The sequence below is a fragment of the Parasteatoda tepidariorum genome, chromosome 3, assembly GCF_043381705.1.
Source record: "Parasteatoda tepidariorum isolate YZ-2023 chromosome 3, CAS_Ptep_4.0, whole genome shotgun sequence".
Classification (NCBI taxonomy): Eukaryota; Metazoa; Arthropoda; class Arachnida; order Araneae; family Theridiidae; genus Parasteatoda; species Parasteatoda tepidariorum.
The window spans coordinates 56499453-56520202 of record NC_092206.1 but is presented as its reverse complement, the minus strand read 5'-3'; the positions used below and the strand labels follow the sequence as shown (position 1 = coordinate 56520202).

At 28.3% G+C, this 20750-nt stretch overlaps 1 protein-coding gene across 1 annotated transcript; it reads right to left on the bottom strand.

Annotated features, from left to right (window-relative positions):
- Positions 1 to 1900: 1900 nt before the first annotated feature.
- On the bottom strand, positions 1901 to 19312 carry LOC107437782 (putative ATP-dependent RNA helicase Dbp45A). Its single transcript, XM_016049885.4, has 7 exons — positions 19089 to 19312; positions 18763 to 19001; positions 17002 to 17196; positions 13449 to 13723; positions 9797 to 9951; positions 4647 to 4847; positions 1901 to 2190 (listed from the first exon to the last, which is right to left on the bottom strand). Exons 1-7 carry the CDS (start codon positions 19165 to 19167, stop codon positions 1973 to 1975), a joined length of 1362 nt encoding a protein of 453 aa, XP_015905371.2. The 5' UTR covers positions 19168 to 19312; the 3' UTR covers positions 1901 to 1972.
- Between the last annotated feature and the right edge of the window lie 1438 nt (positions 19313 to 20750).

Here is a 20750-nt window from a genome sequence, read left to right as displayed (position 1 = left end):
GTGAGATTTCTAAAAACTAAAAAAACACAAAAACTCTTGAAAAAAAATCATTTCTTTAATTGTAATACATTTTTAACGTCTTCTATTTTTTAAAGCATTGAATATTTTTGTTGCATCATCATATGATATTTGCTGAATCATCATAGAAGATTTTGTCTTTACAAGGTGTTTGTCCATCTTACATTAGTGCATAAAAAATTTTAACGTCTTACATGAAGAAACCTTATCTACGGTAAAAATGTGGTTGCAGAGAAATGTGTTCTGGAAGGGTGGTGTTCTGTTGTTCGAAAAGGTTCTGAACAATACTGGTAAATAGGGAAGCTAGATAACGAGGCAGATGTTGAAAATAATGAAAGATCCAGGAAGAAAAGTGAAACGGATTTTATTCTAAATGGCGTAATGCGAAGCTTTTTCCAAAATGCGAGAATTTTGAAATTGATTTATAGAATGCGTGAATTTCTCGCGGTAATAATTTTTAATGCGAGAAAAGAAAAAAATATGCGAGGCTCTCGCGCTGTAGTGAAAAGACTGGTATATAAAAATAGTAAGTTCAATAGTAGTTCAAAAATAGTAAGTATATGTAAATAATTCAAAACTGAACTTTTTTTTGTTGATAAATTAACACATTCTAGATTTGTTGAGTAGAATTTTCAGACACTTCTAGCTCACTGCGTCCAGAATGTACCTTTCTATGTAAGTCAATGTTTCTATGTTAAATCAATTATCAAGTTTTTTTCCCATCATTTTATTGATTTATTTTTTACAGCAAACAAGATAAAAATAACAGCTAACCTTGTGCATCTTTTTACATCAATCACTGAATAATTAACCATTAATTTTTTCTAAGCCATACATATCTCGACTATTTTTTCATTTCATCATTATTTATCTTTCGTCCTATCTCTAAAATTTTCTTTTTGTAATTAATAATCTCAGTATAACTTTGGTCAGCATTCAAAAACGCTCTCAGTATTTTCAAAATTTAGTATATTCAAAATTTAGATACACAAGGCTGATTGAACTCCGGATTTCCAGATTTTTCGCTAATTGTGATCCGGAGATCGAAGGTCCAGACGTTTCAAAAAATCATTGATCGCAAAAGTTTCAGGAAATCAAATTTTGAAAGGTGGAACTTAAAAACACAGTTTATTTTATTTGTTTGTAAGGGAGAGCCAGATTCTTTATAAGCTTTATATTCAAGAGTAATATTAATTTTTTATCATTAAATAGTTATTATAATCATAAACTCAAGAAAGAAAGATGTGTAAATGGTATAAGTATGTGTAAAATTTTAAATATATTTTAAGTATACTAAGAAAGATTGAGAAAAAGAAGAAAAAAAACTTGTTAAAAATTTTTTCCACTTAAACTGTTCTTTTTTTTTTACTCAAGAAATTTTCTGGAATTTTGACTTGGGCTCACAATCACCTCTGGATACAACTCTAATACAAATTTTGTTTAAGCAAGCGTTGAAGTTCAATCTCATTCTTTCATTAATGAGCTTTATCATTGCCTGATCATTTAACAATAACTATAAAAATTACCAATGTTTACATTAAAATGCAATTTTTATTTAATAGAAATCTTTTTTTACATTTTTAAGGAAATACAGAAATTTTAATATTAAAAACAAATTGAAAAGAGATATTAATTTATCAAATTTCATTTACTGATTTCAGTCCCCATTACTGAAGAGTGGCACCCTTGTGTACTTGTACCCTTGTATCTCGACAAAATCATTAAGACCCTAATCAACAACAATTAATAAAATTATTTATCAGCTGCCCTCGGAACCAATGTTATTTCAATAAGCGGCAGGCACCAGATACACTTAAGTGAATCCCACTATTTAGTTAATATTTTGCAAACATTTTTTTAGTGATAATTTTCTATTCAAATCTTCAAACAATAATGCATGTTTATTATTAAAATATTTTTTCTATATTTACAGATATTGAGAGTGAATATGGACTTAATTAGTTTTGAGGACTTTAGACCTCCTATTCTGATTTCGTTTTTTCTTTCTTTTCTGAGAATTGAATTCTCTTTCAGTCTTTTCTGGATCTTCTAAAACTTTTTCTTTCATTTCATATATTTTCTTCTTGCGATCCACTTCAGTATCTTCTAATGAAATTTCAGCTTCTCGCCAGGCTACTTCGACTTGTAATAAAATGTTGAGAATTTTCTTATCTGAAAAGGAAGTTTATCTGATCAAACTTCAATAAAGGTTAAAAAAAAGTTAATTTAAAAGTTTAAAAAAACTAAAAACATGCTTTTTATTAACTTTAATGATTATTTTGATGATTTTTATTAACTTTAATGGAATTGCTGATGAGAAATTCCATCATCCTGATGTTACATTTTGAAATTTTAACTTTAACTTTATTTCCATTGATAAATATTTAATAATTTTTTTTAAAAATTACATGACAAGTTTTTATTATTATGCATATAAAAAACAGGATTTATTTAGAATAATTTTATAAAATATGATTCTAAATGAATGAATGAAATTCTAAAGATGATTCCAATCCTTTCTATTTAATTTTATCAAATAAACTGATTGTGAATATTTACTCAATTCAGCAGTATCATTTGAAACATGTTTAATAATGCAAGGCTTTGATTCAATCAAATTTGAGAAATAAGGTATGTAGTATTTCAGATTTTTTATTCTCTTATACAGTTCTGCAATTAGTATTCTGTGAAAATTATTGTAGTCTCGCACATTTGTCAATTTTAATATTTTTTCTTTTACTTAATTAATGTTAAAAAATTACTGAGTCATCCAAAACTATTTTCATTCATTTAAACTGTAACAAAATTAAATTGAAACGCAGACAAATGTGTACTGCTAAATTAGGTACTCAAAACCATAAATTGCATAATTTAATTGCTTTGCACTTTTGATTGAATAAAATATATAAAAATTTTAAAAATGATCAAGCATTATTTCTGTTTACCTAATAAAGCGATGCCTTTATTTTTAATCTTTTTTTAAAGGTATAGTATTGTCAAAGGTTAATAAATCATCAGAAGTAAAAAAAATAGATAAAAAATTTTAACTTGATCAGATTCAAACTTGGTCAAAGATCAAAATTTAATCTAAAATACAAGACGGCGAGAGTGAGGCCTCTTAAGAAAAAGTACGCATATAACTGGTTAAGCAGTTAACATAAGAACATTTAAAGTAAATAAGAAGTCAAACTAAGATGTAAGTATTCAGAACAGAACATCACAAAATTATTAAGATTTTTAGAAGTGGAAGGTGAGCGTAATGCAAACATTTATTTCAGTATATCTGCAGTTTGTAGCAAACACTATGTATGTCTACGACATGACAAACAGCTATAAACTATAGGTATAAAAGTTTTTGCTAACATAGTGCATCAATATCAGATCTATCAAGATCCAGGGTAAGCAAACATCACAATCTCAAATGAATCCAATGCTACACTAGATTGAGTAATATTCTTTCACAGCATATGCATTTCATACACATTAACTATATGATGAGGATTGTATTCATAAAGAACCGAGGAGCATTTTAAGATCTATTTAATGAAACAATAACAAAAAGAACAATTAATTGTATCAACATAAATTAATGCATGATTCAAATATGTGTAAATTTCTGTTGAAAAGAAAAGTAAAATTTTTTGCTTTTCAAAACAAAAATCTTTCTGCAAGAACTCTAACGTTCTGTGACAAAATTGCCGTGTCACTGTGATTCTTCAATGGATTAATCAAATATTTACCAAAAAAAAGGAAAAAAACAGTTAAATTAAATGTTATAAAATTGGTTTGTAAAAAAAACTTTTTTTATGAATAAAATGTGTCATAAAAGGCTAAAATGAAATTGTAAAAATTAGCATCAATGCAACAATTGTAACGATTTGTCGAAAAACAGTGCTGTTAGCAATTGTAAGAAAATGAGTGATTAGTTGGCTTTGCTGAGAAAAAATAATTTACCGATTTCATTGGATGGGAGTACAAAAGCTTTCAGAAAATGAGTGCAATAAAAAATCTATTATTAAATTAAAATCAACTAATCTTTGGAGAATTTTATAACATTATTAAAACATTCAAAGATTTGTCAAAATAAAAAATACTCCAAAAGCATTGGAACAAACTCGAATGATAAATGGATTCAGTCCACAGACTAGAATAGAAAACCCCTACTTTTTTTAAACATAAGCAAATATCCTAACCTAAACCACCTGCACTACAATCTTTGCCTCTCCTAAACTGCATAGTTTCTAAACAGGTCAAAGGTTCCTCAATTCATTTAGCAGTTTCTCTATTCATTTTAGGGAGAGTTTTAAAGTGTTATAATGGAGCAAATTTTAAAGCAAGCCATGTATTACTAAGTTGATGATATTTTTTAACTATTTGGCGATAAATTACCATCTAAAAAAAGGGTGTATAATGGATGGTAAAATAATTTAAATTAAGACAAAAACTTTCAGATTTTTTTTAAAAATACCTTGGTTTTTATCCAAATTTCCCCGATTTTTCCAGTATAAAAGAAATCCAAGTGGATGACCACCCTGTTCTTTAAAATATGACGATCAAACGTTAATACTCATACATTCAAATTAGTAAGGAATGATTTAAATAAGGGTGAAAAGGAAGCAAGCACACACCTGAAATTTTATGTTCTGAAAGTCGAACATTTATTTCCTCTTCAATTTTCTTTAATGCTAAAATGTCTCTTGGTGTCATTAAAGTAATTGCTAGACCGCCTTTACCTGCTCTAGCAGTTCTTCCTACACGATGAATATAGTTCTTGGGTACAACTGGCACATTGTAATTTATGACTAAATCAACCATCGGGATATCTAAACCTGTAGAAAAAAAATAATATTTTAGAATACTGATCATACAACCATGAAAATTTTATAAAAGAAACAAAAATATAAGAGCTCCATTTTTATTTCTATAGTCAACATTTTTGCAATCGTATAAAGAGAACAATTAAACTGCTAAAGAAAATTATCACTTGTGTTTAGGGAAATTTCTCTTCAAAAAACTCTTGCTGCTATGCAAATATGAGGGGAAAATTATTTTCATTGATAGAAAAATCTGTTAAAGCTCCTAAAAATTTTTCTGAATACAGAAGAGTGTTCATTGCGGCTTGGAAAGGCATTTTCTCTATATTAAACTATTTTATCTGGTTGCAATTTTTTGAATGTTAAAAAATAGCATTTATATGAATAGATAATAAGTAGAAAAAATACACAAGATTGTTACCAGCATGTAGTCACAATCTTGTGAAAACACATTGAGATGAAAATTGAAATACCATGATTTCTTTAAATGTTGAAAAAAGAAATTATACAAACTTATTCCCTTAAATAATTCCCGAAAGTTTTGAAAATCCATACAAATTAAGTTATGCGCTAACATAGTTTTTAATTAATACTAATAATTAGTTTTTAATAGTTAATGTATTTGGTCAGTAAGATTTTTAAGTTTAGTATGTAATTACATTTTTTCCACAACTTTTTTTGGCATTAGCAAATAATCCAATCATGATCCCAGTCTGTTTGGTAATACAGTATTTTAAAAATGTTTGACTCAAGAATTACTTTAAAATTCTTAACAATATAGTTATAATATGTTAAGTAGCAAAAACACAGCACAACAAGGGGTTAATAATCAAACTGTTAAAGAAAATAGATGTTACATTCGTTCCTACATTTATAATTCTAATACTGTTCATAAAATAAATAAATGTGTGTTCACAGTGTTTATACATATAACTTATAGTTAGATTTAAGGTCTTTTTAAAACTATTCAAATATTTATTTGAGAAGCTAAAAAATTATGTTTTAAAGTGTATTGAATATGAATATTTTTAATTTTTTTTAAAAGTTTTATTTAATTTATAATCAGAAAATGGTATGTTACTCTTTTTATAAAGAAAAAAAAAATAATGAAAAGTTTTGTTAAAGAGAACAAAAGCAGAATTTCTAAAAATATATGCCCTACTTAAGGAAAATTTTACTCTTTTAAAACTAAATTATCAAAAACACAATTATCCAATTACAGTAAGTTCAAAACATTTAACAATTATTAAGTCTAAGATAAAAAGCTTATAAAAACTAATAAATGAAAGCTTTTCGGTTTCATATAATTTAAAAGTAGTATTAAACAGCATCATTTTAGATTAATGGATTTCAATTCAAAAATACACTGATATTTATATATAAAAACAGCATTTGCATTCTTACTACCTAAAAACAAATTTTCAGGGCTATTTTTCAACTAAGGTATGCAAAATAAGTGAATGACTCAAAGAAACCCCAAGCCACTTTGCACTAAAATTTTAAAAATAGTAAAAAAGGAGAATTTTATTACTTTTCCAAACATTATTATATTTATATATTATAACTATATATTATATTTTTCATCAATGAATGTGTAAGTGAAAAACAAAACAAAAAAGTAGTTGCTCTCAGTAGCCTGGTCGATGGTGAATATCTGTTTTAGGTTTAAAATTTTGTGTTGTGTTCTAAAAAGCAGTAAAACTTTTACTTTAAGTACGATTTATGCGAAAAAATATTTTAAGTCAGTTTGCAGGAATTTGAGAAAGTCAGTATTTTGCCTTAAATATTTTTCTAAATAAGAAAGAAAACATGGCGGAATTACAACTGTATCAATCAATAATTTTTCTATTTTATAAAACTTTTTCAAATTAATCATAGTCCTTTCTCATTTAATAGATATTAGAAGAAATAGGCCTTAATGTATTAGTGACCTTAGAAACATTGATCTTAAGATCTGATTCACAATTTAAACAAGAAAAAAACAATCATGGAAGGTTTTGTTTTAAATTAAGAAAGAAAAAAAGGCTTGGAACATTAAATACAGTGAAACATCTCACGAAAGAACCACTCTCCGTTTCACTGTAAAATGATCATTCTAAGGGGTTTCCTCCATTGACAGCAAAACTGTTATCAAAGGTACACGATTTTTTGCAAACAATTTTTAATTTTAATCAGTCTCGTTTTCTTGGTGCAGAAATGCCACTTCTGTTGGTGCCATGAAAAGACGTAGCGATGAATAAAATCTAGTGTCTTTAAAATTATCCTTTCTGATATATTCATGTGTAAAAACAAATTTACCAATTATGAATGATAAAGCTACAGTAGACGCCGCTTAATGTGATCACATCGGGATGAACGTGATTTGATAACAATAACCGATTGATTACAATAAACAAAAAAAAATTTAATCTAAAAAATGATTTTTTTTACATACAAAAATAAATAAATAAAAAATTTTTAAATTAGGAGTTGTTGCTGTAAAACTCTAAAGTATTTAATAGAAATTAATGTACACTAAAGAAAAAGAATTAGTTAGTATACTTACATATTTAATGATGAACTGCAGAAAACAATACAAAAGGCTAATTATTAACTGAAAAAGAAATCATCAATTGTCGATTGTTTAGCATTCTTTCAAAGCAAGTCATTTACGAATCGCTCATAATCATAATGTTTATGAACGTGTTCCGCGTCGGCTTTGTTTTGCACACCTAGCCGTAAGACTCGAAGTGCCTCCCTCATCTGAGCAGGCGTCGGAATTTTGTCCTCGATAGCACTTTCGGGTTCATCATCGGCATCAGAANAGGCCGAAGCCTCTTGTGTCGGCTCTTGGTTCTGTTCATGTTCTGTGAGAGGAGTGATGTTGTCGATTTCCGTCGCAGGTTCATTTTCTTCCATCTCCATAATTGGAGTTTCCACAGGGGTACTCGGCTGTTCAGGCATAGTTGTCACTGGGTCAGGAATTGGATTAGCTGAGTAGTATGGCCTAGTTGCTCCCTCAGGAACCTGGAAGTCCTTGATCATGCCGATGCTGTTTCCTCTTTTGTTCTTATATATGAAGTCTCCATACTTATTTTCATAAATTTCTCCGGGTTGTAGATTAACTTCTTTAAAGTCAGGATAAATAATTTCACGTTGGATAATCGGTGGAGGAGAGCAGGACATAGTCTTGCCGCCTCGTCCGGATCGTCGAGAAAACATGATTCGCTCAGAGCTTGGTCACAACACAACCGTACTCTGTGAAGGCTTGAGTTGATCTTATGCTGATCTTCTTCTGCATGCGTCTTTTATACACTTAGATGTGGCAGTTCCACTATCCCCCTCCCCATTTTATTGTTTGACCAATAGCGATTCAGTAAGCGACCTGCCAAGATCAAGGGGCATACCCGAAACAATGTTCTCTTTTGAAGGTCACCCCTTACCCCCTTCCCATAGCAGCTGGGACATATCATCTGTCACATTGTTAAGTTCTTCTAAAAAGGGGCTCGTGACAAACATTGACTCGCTACTGGCAGGTGTTCTTTTCTCTTTATTTAGGATTTCCGGGAATTTGAAATCGCACAGTGCTGCGGAATTTTACAATGCTTGACCGAAAATGGCAAAATACCCCCCCCCCTCATAATAACACATGTTTAAAAGATAATATACCAGCCCCGTTTGGACTTTTGGTAAGTTTCAGGAAACACTTCACAAAACACAAAAAAAGTTTTCCTTCTTGTTTTTATTGATTTCAGGAAAATAAAATTTTCCTATAAACTGATAACAATAAACGAACATTTGATTACAATAAGCGATGATTTTTCAATGTATTTTGATATAAGCGGACGGGACTAAGCGATTTTGATAACATTAAACGATTGATAACATTAACCGTGATCACATTAAGCGGCGTCTACTGTATTTTAAATAAATAAACAATTATGTTTTATTGTTTAAGTTTGCATTTAATTTTTTATCAAAAAATTAGTTAGCTTTAAAAGATGAGAAGAGGTTTGTTTGTTTGAGATGCTTTTTTTTTTAAAAAAAATAACTTTTTTAACTAATTTAACTTTCAACTCTAGAAGTAAATCATTGATAGCATCATCTTTACAAGCTGTGACTACAACAGGAGGTTGTATCGTCAAAAAGAGCTTTCTAAATAAGAACGTTACACAAATATTTTAAATACATTTTAATCTACTTATTTATTTTGTTAAATTTTTTGTTTTGCTATTTCTTCTCCTTTCCTTATTCGACCTTTTCTGCATTTAGTGCAGATGTTAGCCTAGTCTCTGGAAAAGGTTTTAATAGTTTCTCCTAAAAGTTGTCTTCAACACAATGTCTGTGGAAAAAATTCCATGCTTCCCAAAAGTGGTCGTAAATAGAGGTAGTTTTTCTTGAAAGTTTCACTGTATACAAATAAAAGAAAAGAAATTTTAATAAAAGAAAATTTTAAGAATTGTTTTTTTTCCTTTTCATAATATTGTTGAAATTTAATTGCTCATAGAATGTTAAAAGGTATTTAGAAAATAAAATTTCAGTCTTCAGAACTAAAATTAGGACATCCTGGAAACTCTGAGAGAAAAATAAGGTCCTTTTAGGGGCCTTTAAAACAATCTTTAAAATTTAAATAGTTTTTTTAAGGTACAAAGAATCCTGGTTCAGAATTGTGTCATGACTAGTTTAAATATAAACTAATTAATAGAAAACTTGTTTTTAATTACAGCACACACACACAAAAATACTAAAACAACTACAACTTACTTAAACCACGTTCCCATTCTGTAATTAAATTTAAGTAATATAATTCTGCTACTTTACTACCTTCTATATTCATAATTTATCATTGAAAAAAACAAACTATGTTTAGTTTATAAAATAAAAATACTTTTAAGTACTTATAACAGAACTTACTTTTTAAGTGAACGTCCTTTGAAAACTGCACAAAAATACATATTTTAAAGAATCGAAAAAATTTAACTCACCTCTGCTTGCTACATCTGTGGCAACTAATATTTTGCTCCGATTTGATTTGAATTTCGATATGGAGGCTAACCTGTCCCATTGTTTCAAATGAGAGTTCAGAGACACATTTTCAAAACCCAAACTTCTTAAAGCTAGAGAGACCAACTGGCACTGTCTGAAAACAATTTATAATATAATAGTATACACACTTTCAAAATTTTTAGGGAAAGAAAACAAAGATATCAAAAAATAAAGAATTGATTTTTTTATTTCCTAAAACTTTTTTTGAAATTGAATTATGATTAAGTTTGGTATTTTTGAATTATAGTTAATTGAGGTAAAATGGATCTATTCATTAATAACTCTCTATGTAAATAATAAAATTGAATTTTTAATCCATATGTGTAATATTATTTCATTGTCTAACACTTAAATCATAATGAAATAATTAGTAATGTAAATAAATAATTCTAATAAAATATCATATACAATGTAGAACACGACCTAATCGTATTGATGATAATTTATACCTTTTTCTTTTAATTATTTCTATTTTTAAATGAAAATGAGCTCATCTTAAAAAATGAGTAAAATTCATATTTATGATAAAGCCAAATTGATGTACTATCACTTAGTGTTTCTTTTTGTTATTATTTCAGAAAAAAAAAAATTAGAACAAAATCAAGTGCAGAAAGTTTATTGGTAAAAGTTGTAAATCTACCACTCATACATATTTCCCCTACTACTTCCAAGAGAAAAAAATTACTAGAAATATAATTAAAATGTAAACAAAAGAATTTCAGGAAACGCAATGGAAAGCCTTTCCTGCTCTAATACGACTTTTAAATGAGCACTTATTTAAATAGATTATGCAGTATAAAGAGTAGAACATATTATAAAAAGTCAACTATTATAACAAATTTCCAAGTCACCATTAAAATACTGGTTATAAACATACAAAAATTGTACAGTCATAAAAAGTAAAAAATTAACTAATAAAACAAAAAATTTTTGAGAGAAATACATTTTTAGGCTATTTAAACAAAAGCAATATCCCTGTGGCAGAATTTTTTCTGACTTTCTGCGACAAACCTAACAACCAATATCTTTCTGCAAGATATTTTTATCGTTATAAATATATGTGTAATGACTTTATAATAATAGATGAAATTCGTGTTTATAAAATAAGTCTACATGCATAGAATAAAACTGTGTAGATTTTTTTTTCTTAATTTCATAATATAAGTTTACATTTCTTAATAAGTTTAAATTCTTTAAGTATAAATTTGCATTATCTTCAATAATAACGAAAAGTTATAAATGTATAGATCTGCAGACAAAAATGCTTACTAGAGCATAAATAAAGATTACCCAGAACCTGTAATAAGATAGAACTTATAGAAATAGCTAAGAATATACAAAAAGATTAAATTTATAAAACAAGATAACTGAATTTGATGTATCAGTTTAAAACAGTATCAAAATTAAATTATTAAAGCAGTTTAAAACAGTATGATTTAATGTTTCATTATAGTAGATATCAGGTACAGAAACAAATCAGGTGAAAAAATTAATATTGAAGTTGAGTAATCAAAATAATAAAATAAAATTGACTATAACCGAATTCTAAAAGCAAAAAAATTAAAGCAATGTTTGTTTCAATTTTTTCTACATCTAATTAATTTTATCTAATTAATTATAGATTAATTAGATTCAATTAATATTGTACTGACTTATTGTAAGATTTTTTTTTAAAAAAAGGAGGTAAATAAAACTTTTTTCGTGATCAGATTAAGTTTAGAACAAAAAAAATACACAGCGCTTGTGATTTCGCACTGTATTGTGTAAATAAATAGCATTGATTCCACACGAAGTATGCAGAAGCGGTTTCCTACTCAATATGCTCAAGTCTATCCAACATCTCGAAACGAAATAGTCTTTATCAGTACTGAAACATTGGTATTAGAGCCATACTCATTGGATGCGATTTTTTTTTTGCATGCGTATGGAAACCTGTTTGAAAGTGTTTCACCAGTAAATATTTTCCACCAATCTGGTTTTCATTCGCATGCCAAAAAATCGTAGATAGTGAGATATCTTTCAGGCTTTATTTCATTTATCGTTAGATTGCGATTTTTATTTATTTTTATTTTTTTATCGACGACTTAATTCAAAGGCATTTTATCTTTAAATAAAAATATTTATGTAGTTATTTTTTACTTTTTACCTTTGACTGCTTCTAAAATTTCTTGATTTGTTGGAAATGCTGTCTCATCCTTACTATCGATATCGCTACTAGTAAGAATATTTGATTCGAATCTGGAATGTTTTTTTTCCTCCAATATTAGTAGCATGGGAAGCTTGTTTTCCTGTCGCTTTCCAGAAAAAAAAATCTCTGACATCGCTAGATGTTGTCGACTTCCATCTTATTTCTTCTTCGGAATGCCGCCTTGAAAAATCAGTTTTCAAATTTGTATTAATTATTGTGGCCTCACAATTGCAACAAATAACCTTTTCGCCAGACATGATTTTTTTTAAAAAAAAGAATCTTTTTACACATGAAATTTTCCACATAAGTGCAAAAAATATATAATGCTCTGTTCTCATAAGAAAACACAAAGCTAATTACTGCGCCAGCGATAGAGGCCGAAGTTGGCAAATTTCCAAAAATAGCTTAATAAAGGGGAAAAAATTCTCCCTTTTTTATCCAGTAACTGTTTGCGTTGGAGATTAAGGGAGAATTACGAGCGCTTTCTCCTTCCGCGGTACGCTAGAAGAAAAAAAATATTTAAAACAATTCTGTAAGAAAAAAAATTTGCAGAACGCATGCGTATTATTGCTTCTGCAGAAATTTTTTGTTTCTGCAGAAAATGTTTTTATTTATTATTATTTTTTTTTGTTGGTAAAACAGCTTCTGTTTCTGCAGAATCTTTCTTGAGAACTTTTGTTTGTGGCAAACCAAAAATTTTTATTTCCCAAATAAAAAAAATCTTTCTGCAAGAACTCAGTCGCTTTCTGCGACAATGTCGCTGTGTCGCCGTGTTTCTGCCACGGGGAGCAATATTATGGCGAAAAAGGTTTAAATGGAAGGCAAATTTATTTATTTCTGGTAAAAAGAAAAACAAGTGTTTCTGTCAAACAATTTTGATCTCTTATTTTTATAAAGCTAGTTAACTTCTTTCTAACAAAAGTTTTTCCAATATTTTTAGAAATAGGTCCACAGCACTCGAAAAAATATGTGCCTTATGTTGACCACATTTATGCCCCCTTATTTCCCTTCTTGACAACTTATTATTAAAATTAACATTCAATGTTATGATGTCAAAAGGTATTGCATTAATTTTAATGCTGCATAATTAAGACAAAAATCTGTGGGCAAAGATAGTCAATTCTAGATAAATAATTTAAATCAAAATAAATATTCAAAGTAAAAGAAAACTCAGCAAATATGACTATTATATTTTTTAGTCTCTTTCTTTTAGTCTATTTTAACATTAAATATGTGCATTTGCTTATAAAATTTAATTTCATCTGCAATTGTTGTTATGATGGACTTTTACTGTACTAATTATGGTTGCCCTCCAAGCTATGTACAGTAACAACAGGTGTGCAGTTTTATTTATAACATGACTTGTGATGATACATAAATTATATATTTAAAATCATTCTTACTTGCAATTTTTAGTGAAAACTATCATTGAACTTTCAGGATGTTTTGTTTGAAAAGTATTAATAAATTCCACCAAACTTGCATTTTTTACCATCAAATGTGGCACCAATATATAATTCTGTTCCAGTGTTTTAACAGTTGATACATCAGATTCAGAGTTCCATATAAATGGTTCAAGGCAGCTTATTTTTTTCAACTCATCAAGATTTTTTGACATAGTAGCGCTGAACATTAAAGTTTGCCTCTTTGATGGCAATGATTCAAAAATAACTTCAAGCTGTTGAGATGAAAGTAAAAATTAACATTATGGAATTGAAATATAAATAATTTCATGCAATAGATATAGGAAATAAGTAAAAGAATTGATGAAATCTTATAGATTAAAACAAATGCAATTTTAATTAATATCTGAAGAAAATATTTTTTTAATGTATTTCCTTCTAATATTATTGATTCAATCTGTAGAAAATGTATCACACAATCCAACAAATTCTTTACTTAGAGCTTTAATATCCTGATTATTCTACCTTATTATTCCAGGATCAGTTCCTCAATTGTTAATTGTCCCTCCAATAGCTCAGAATAAATTTGAGTTTAAACACGTTTCTTTTCCTTGTAAAACTAATTTAATCAACCTTTTGAATCTTATTATGGACATTAATAGCTGAGGTATTTATCAAATTTGTTGTCAGCGTGGTCTTGAATATGATGGGAAAATTAAGCATGCCCTTAAACTTGGACTTAAAGCTCATGAAAGATACGCCCAAAAAAAAAGGATATTAAATGATCTTCATTAGCTGAACATAATTAAAATTCCAATATTATATTTGAGTTATCAACTGATAAAATCATTCTTGACTGCCCTTTAGCTACTGATCTCGACTTTTAGGAATCATTCCATATTTTGAGAAATTCCCATAATTTAGTTAATCCTATTTTTCCTTATGTTTGGAAATCTAGTTAAATTTCCACAACTTGAACAGCTGGGATTTTTATCCTAGCCTATATAGCTGGTTCTTATCTTCCTTCTTTTTTCTGATTATCTACTTCAAGCCTGGTCCTCTTTACCTATAGTTCCTAAGTAGTTGAATAAGGAAATAATTAGAAGAAAGTAGGATATTGTTTTAAAAGTTTTGGTTTAGGCTGGATATGGAAACCTGAAGTTTAAACCTTTTCTCAAGGGGAGATAGAGCACCAATTCAGATAAGTAAGATATTATTGAATCGGATAAGCCCATAATAAAGTTGATAAAATTATAAATTCAGTTGGCATTAAAGTTCTAATGTATAAAAAGTACAATTTTGTACTTATACCTATCTAAACATCTGAAATTGATAAACAAATAAAGAATTGCTCCCTATGTTAATTATCACATTGAATGGAATGAAATCAAAACAGTTTAGAAATTATGAGATCAGGTCTAACAGTTAAGGGCTAATCACAGGACTAATAATTTAAAAGATACAAGAGTTTCAAACATTAAAAATATAATGATTCAGTCATACTTTTTTTTATACATAAAATCCTTATAACTTTTAAAACATTAGTTCTATTAAGTTACTTTTGGTTTCATTGAATTTATCATAAAAGATTATAAGGAACAATGTTTCACTTGTCAATATCAGATGCATAAATATGTAAAAGTAGAAAAATTTCACTTTTTATATAAAAAATTGATTGATTGACTTGTTTTTGATCTCATTCAATTTAGAGTAATAAAAAAATACATTGGATTTAATACTTCACTTATCAATATTGCAATGCCAAATATTCAGATGTACAAAAGGATAATTTTTATACATTTGAACTATTAGACACATTGTTAACTATTAGTGCAGCAGCAACTATTAGTTTCATTTTAGCTTTATTCAATTCAACATAAAAAAATACATAAGAAATAAAACCTTACTTGCCTAGAGAGGAATTGAAAGTGCATGCAAATAAGCATATTTCAAAAAATTTAATTTTTATTTTTCTTATTTTCTGAATTCCTAAGATCTTCTGAATTATCAATCTTATTGATTTGATTTTAATGTTACTCATTCAGCATAAACACACATATATAGATTAGAAGAGAATAAAGAGAAGTTTAAGTCTCCCCACTCAAAAAAAATCTCAAGTAGAATCAGGGATGGCAAGTTACGCCCATAGTGGAAAATACCTCCCCGGAAAAATAGGGATTTTTTTCCAACCCAAGTGAAAGAAATGGAAACTTTTTTAAATAGAAATATCACATATTAAAACAGTTTATAATTGCAATCTAGTTCAATTAATGCATTAATTTCCAAGCTATTTAATAGTTCATTTTTAAATAAGAAAAGTCTAAAAACCAGTAATTGAAAAAAATTAATGAATTAATCAGGAAATTAAATTAATTGTAATTTTACAACATTTTATGTAAATTAATATAAGTAAAATTTTATTTTATGATTATAAAAAGAATTGTTAAAATAATATGAAATTTATTAGAATTACTAAATTAACAAATCATACATTAAACATATATATTACAAAACATTTTTTAAAAAAAACTCACACACACATTGAATTCACAACTACAAATAGCGTATAAAAAATTTTCAATCACTCTAAAGTATGAATACTTAAACTAATTCTTAAATAATATGATACATAAAATTTTAAAATTCCGTTATTAGTTTAAATTTAATCTATTCTTCAATTTAAGTTATTTTTCCTCACAGTTTTTTTTAGTTTTTTTCCATTTTGTCTTGTTTCTTCAAACTTATCCAATTTCTTTCTGATGCAATGCTAACCCTGAGTAGAATATCTCACATATTTCAAGTTATGCTTTTTTATTAGCATTAATGAGTTGGATTTTTAATACTGAAATACTAATTTTAATTAGTTCATTCATTGAAAAAATGCGTAAATAAATATTTTTAAAACAATAAAACTTTAAAAATTTTATATGTATGTGTGCCTCAGATAAATAGGTACCCTAAATACACCCCTAGTAACAAAATTTCTGGAATGAATCTTCAGCACAATCTTCATGAATCTAAATTTGTCTGTGACCTACTTGCAGTCAGGCAGAGAATATTGCACAAAATTCAGGTTCATCATCTAACATACATGTAGCAAAATTTGAAATTTGAGGATTTTATACATAAAAACTTTATGTTGTTAAAATTTAAGTTGAATTTCATACAATGATGCTGAAAAAATGGAATTAATCTCTATGAAGTTAAGCCTAAAATCAAGTTACAGAAAAAGAATTCTTCACTTTTTGTTCTTTGCACAATTCTCTCAATCCAATTTCTCAATTTTTATTAAGAACAAATTTACAGATGCTTTAGAGAGGAGTCTTTGAAATTCCCTCAATCTCATTTAATTATTTGCTTTTTAAAAATGAAAGTAGATGAAAAAATAATCTGCGACACCCACTGCTATATCTCTTGGCCTACAATGAAAAAAAGTTGAAAACACTGTTTTATAGAAATTACATCAATTAAAATATAAAAATCTTATTATTATCTTATTAGATTAAAATCTTATTTATCGGTAACCAAGTAAAAAATATATATTTAATCTTACTTGATCATGGAACTGTCCTTCTAATAATCTATCAGCTTCATCCAAAACAAGTATTTTAGTTCTCTTAAAAGAAATATCACTACTGCTTTTTAGATGATCAGCTAATCGACCAGGAGTAGCTACAATTATATGGGGTTTGGAACTTATCTCCTTGCCTTGGGCCACCATATTCATTCCTCCAATTATAACCGCAACCTAAAAATCAACAGAAATAAGATAATGTTCCCTCTATGAACATTCCAAATTATGCAAAATAAAATACTTTTTAAAAAGTTATGACATTATAAGCATTAAATAGTCCAGGGGTCTGTCCAGACATTTTGTGAAAGGTCCAGTTTTCGTGAAATTGTGAAAAAAATTACTCACATTCTTTCAACCAGGGTCCGCTTAATGAATTTGTGCGAATAGGGTCCGATTATAACAAAAAACTTTTTCAAGGAGTTTTTAAATTGTAAATAGATACAAGATTATGCTCAGCACTGCAAAATTATAATTAAAAAAATTAAATTTTCAAAAATAAACAGCAATTGTTGCTTCTAAGTTAGAGATGCAACATACAAATATTTGGTATTTAGCCTATAATGTTGAACCCAGAATATTCATTTCGGACGAATAATAGAAGAAGCATCTGCCAAAGACAAAACTTAAATCGTTTACATCAATCTTTCTTTTTTTACCCCCTGGGAAGGGTTTGTTAGATTAACAAAACATTAATGAAGATAAACAAATTTGTGAAGAGTCCGATTAAAAGAAAAATCATTTTATGAAGGGTCCGTTTTTAAGTTAAAATATTTTGTGAAGGGTCCGTTTTTATGAAAAGATACTTTGTGAAGGGTCCGTTTACGGACCAAAATTTCTTCTAAACAGACCCCTGACTGTTATTACCTTTTGACAGGCTTTTTCTTCTTTTTTTCGTGCCCATTTCATCGTTAATCCAAGTGATTTCTCAATCATGTATTTGGCACATATAGTCAGATTTCTATGTGCATTTTGAAAAACTCGATTTTTGTTATATTTTCGAGTCTTGAACAAGGCATTTTAATAATCACTTTTGACTTGCCTAATTTTTCTCACTTTATGTATAACTTTTCTAGTTTGTTATTGTCTAGTTACTTTTCTATTGCTTAATTATATTTACAGATTTTAATACTCATTTCCATAGTTTATTTTTTTTTGTAGTTGAAAATTTTGATATTATTAATTAAATTCAACATTATTTTAATACCTTTAATTTGATACTATATTAGTATACATTATTCAAACATTGGTTTTTAACTATTTTTTGTTTTTAAACTTTTTTTCTAATTTTTTTGTACTGTAAAAAAATGCATAAAAAACCGTTTAAGATAACCATTTAATATTCATAAAATCTCTTTTTATTCAACAAATATTAAAAAGTTCTAACGTTAAAATTATAAATATAAGTAAGAGTTTATTCCAACATTTATCATTTTTGCATTTATTTAAAACAAACTTTTTTATTATGAGATGTGATAAGAAAAAATCACTTTTCCCAACTTTATAGTTTTTTAGATATATCTATTCCTTGCTATGATGGATTTTTTCTTTCAAAAGTATTAGTTCAGTAACTTTCAGTTTTGAGTGAATTTTAATATTTCAAAGCATTTAATTTTATACAAATTTATTACTAAGTTAACTGATTAAAATTATTTTGTGTCTAAAATACTAAGGTTTACTTAAAAATTGCCCTTAATATGACTAAATATTTAGACATGAGATAAAGCTACTTTGAAATCTTACTTCTAAATTAATAGGTTTTCCAATGACTCGAAACTGTTCAGCGATTTGTATTGCTAGTTCCCTAGTAGGAGTAAGGACTAGGGCAAAAACTCCGTATGGATCCTCTGCAAGCAACTGTAAAACAGGCAGAGCAAATGCTAGTGTTTTTCCAGATCCAGTTTTAGAGACAGCAATGCAGTTTTCTGAAGCAATAATCTTAGGTATACAAAAACTTTGTACTGGTGTAGGACTCGTAATTCCTAATAATAATGAACAAAAAAGTTAAGGAAATTTAATAGTACAATGAACGACACGAAGTTGGAGAAGAAAATAAAATCGACACTAACCCATTGATGTGCATTGCTCAACAAGCCAAGGTAAGAGTCCCAAATTACTGAAATCTGAGGAGGTCTGAGAATCCACCATGTCACTTAAATAATTTTAATTATAAAACACATTAATGAAAGAAATTACGCGTGTGAAAATGAAGTTCCAGAAAAATATAAACAAATTTTTGATGATTGATTGATTTAATGTTCACGTTTTTGGTAGATTATTTTTGTCTACTTCAGGAGCAGCTCATGCTGAATTAGTTCCGAAAAGGGTCCCCGTGGCGCTAGTAGTTTTTGTCGTCCCAATTTCGACGGATTTTCCTATTCGCGATCGCAGTGCTCGAATACGCCATCTAAGAAGAGCTGCGTCTAATAATATGCAATTTATTTCTTTGGAATAACTCTGCTACGTATTTGAATTTTGCCACATTTATATTCATTTTATTCCTGACAGTGGTTCATTAAAATATTAGCAGATAGAAGTACCATAAGAGGTTTTTTTAACTTCCCCTTGATGATGCGAATGCATTGATTTCCCCTAATAAGGATTCTATAAAATCCTTTAATTCAGGGGCCCTGTACTTTATTGATCCTGTCTTCTGATATCCTGTCTTCTGATATCTTGATTATGCGAGGTTCTAACCCAAATGAGAATGAAACATGTCCTTTTTCTAGATGAGAACCCATCCTTTTAATCCCGAACAGTCTCATGATCTGACTATGCTCTGGGGGCATTGGATTTTCTCCTATATAAAGGATATATCCTTTAATCAATATATCGACAGAATATTGCTAATGAAACTGACTCTATTCACCCAGTATCCTAAAAAAAATTAAATCGGAAGTCTGACGTCATAGCGACTCAGATTAGTGTAAATTAGAGCTCCTGGGACAGGCCATAAACCGGAAATTGCGAGTTTGAAGTGAAATTTTGTTTTAGTTACTTATGAAAGAACATAAAGTACCAGAACCGGAGGTTATTGATGAAATCCGAAAATCGAGGTTGTTGTAAGCAGTCTGACTGATGCATTGCCTTGTTTTTGTTCTGTAGCGTATCTACCACTACAAAATTACAACTACAATTCACTAGTATATAAGACATGTTAACTCGACCTCTATGTGGGGTACCTTTTCATAGATGAAAGTTGACATGGTCTGTAACTAACAACCCCACATTGGTGACCTTCGGACGTGATGTGAACACGCCTACCTATAAGATAAATCGAANTACACTCAAAAAGTTCTCGAGATAATGGGCTATACTCGAAGAGTGAAGTTAAAATTAAAGGACCCAAGCTTTCCAACTCCCTCTTAGCCATAACTTCAGACCATATCTTCCAGATTGCGGCTGTTTCCGCGTTTTGAAAATTAAAAACCTAAAACTATAGACAAACTTGTATGTTTATCCAGCACAGAATGCGCTCTTCTGTTCATTTTCGTAACTTAAAATATGATATTGACTCTTTAAACGTGAAAATATGATTAAATCAAAAGTTAATCAAAGTGTTCCCTTTTTCCATTTCATACACTGTACATAAAATAAGTCAATGAGAATCTGTTATGTTGATTAATATATATTTTAAGATATTGAATACGAACAGTTTGTTTTTCTGGATCAATGAGCAATCTTTTTACTACTAAGAAAATTATGAAGAAAATAATAAATTAAAAATATTT

Excerpts from the sequence above, each read along its gene's own strand:
- LOC107437782 (XM_016049885.4), bottom strand. The coding sequence starts at position 19,167 with ATGGTGGATTCTCAGACCTCCTCAGATTTCAGTAATTTGGGACTCTTA. Across the intron at positions 17,197-18,762 it reads GAAAACCTATTAATTTAGAA|GTTGCGGTTATAATTGGAGG; the intron begins GTAAGATTTCAA and ends GTTGATTTTTAG. Across the intron at positions 13,724-17,001 it reads AAGGACAGTTCCATGATCAA|CTTGAAGTTATTTTTGAATC; the intron begins GTAAGATTAAAT and ends TCATCTCAACAG.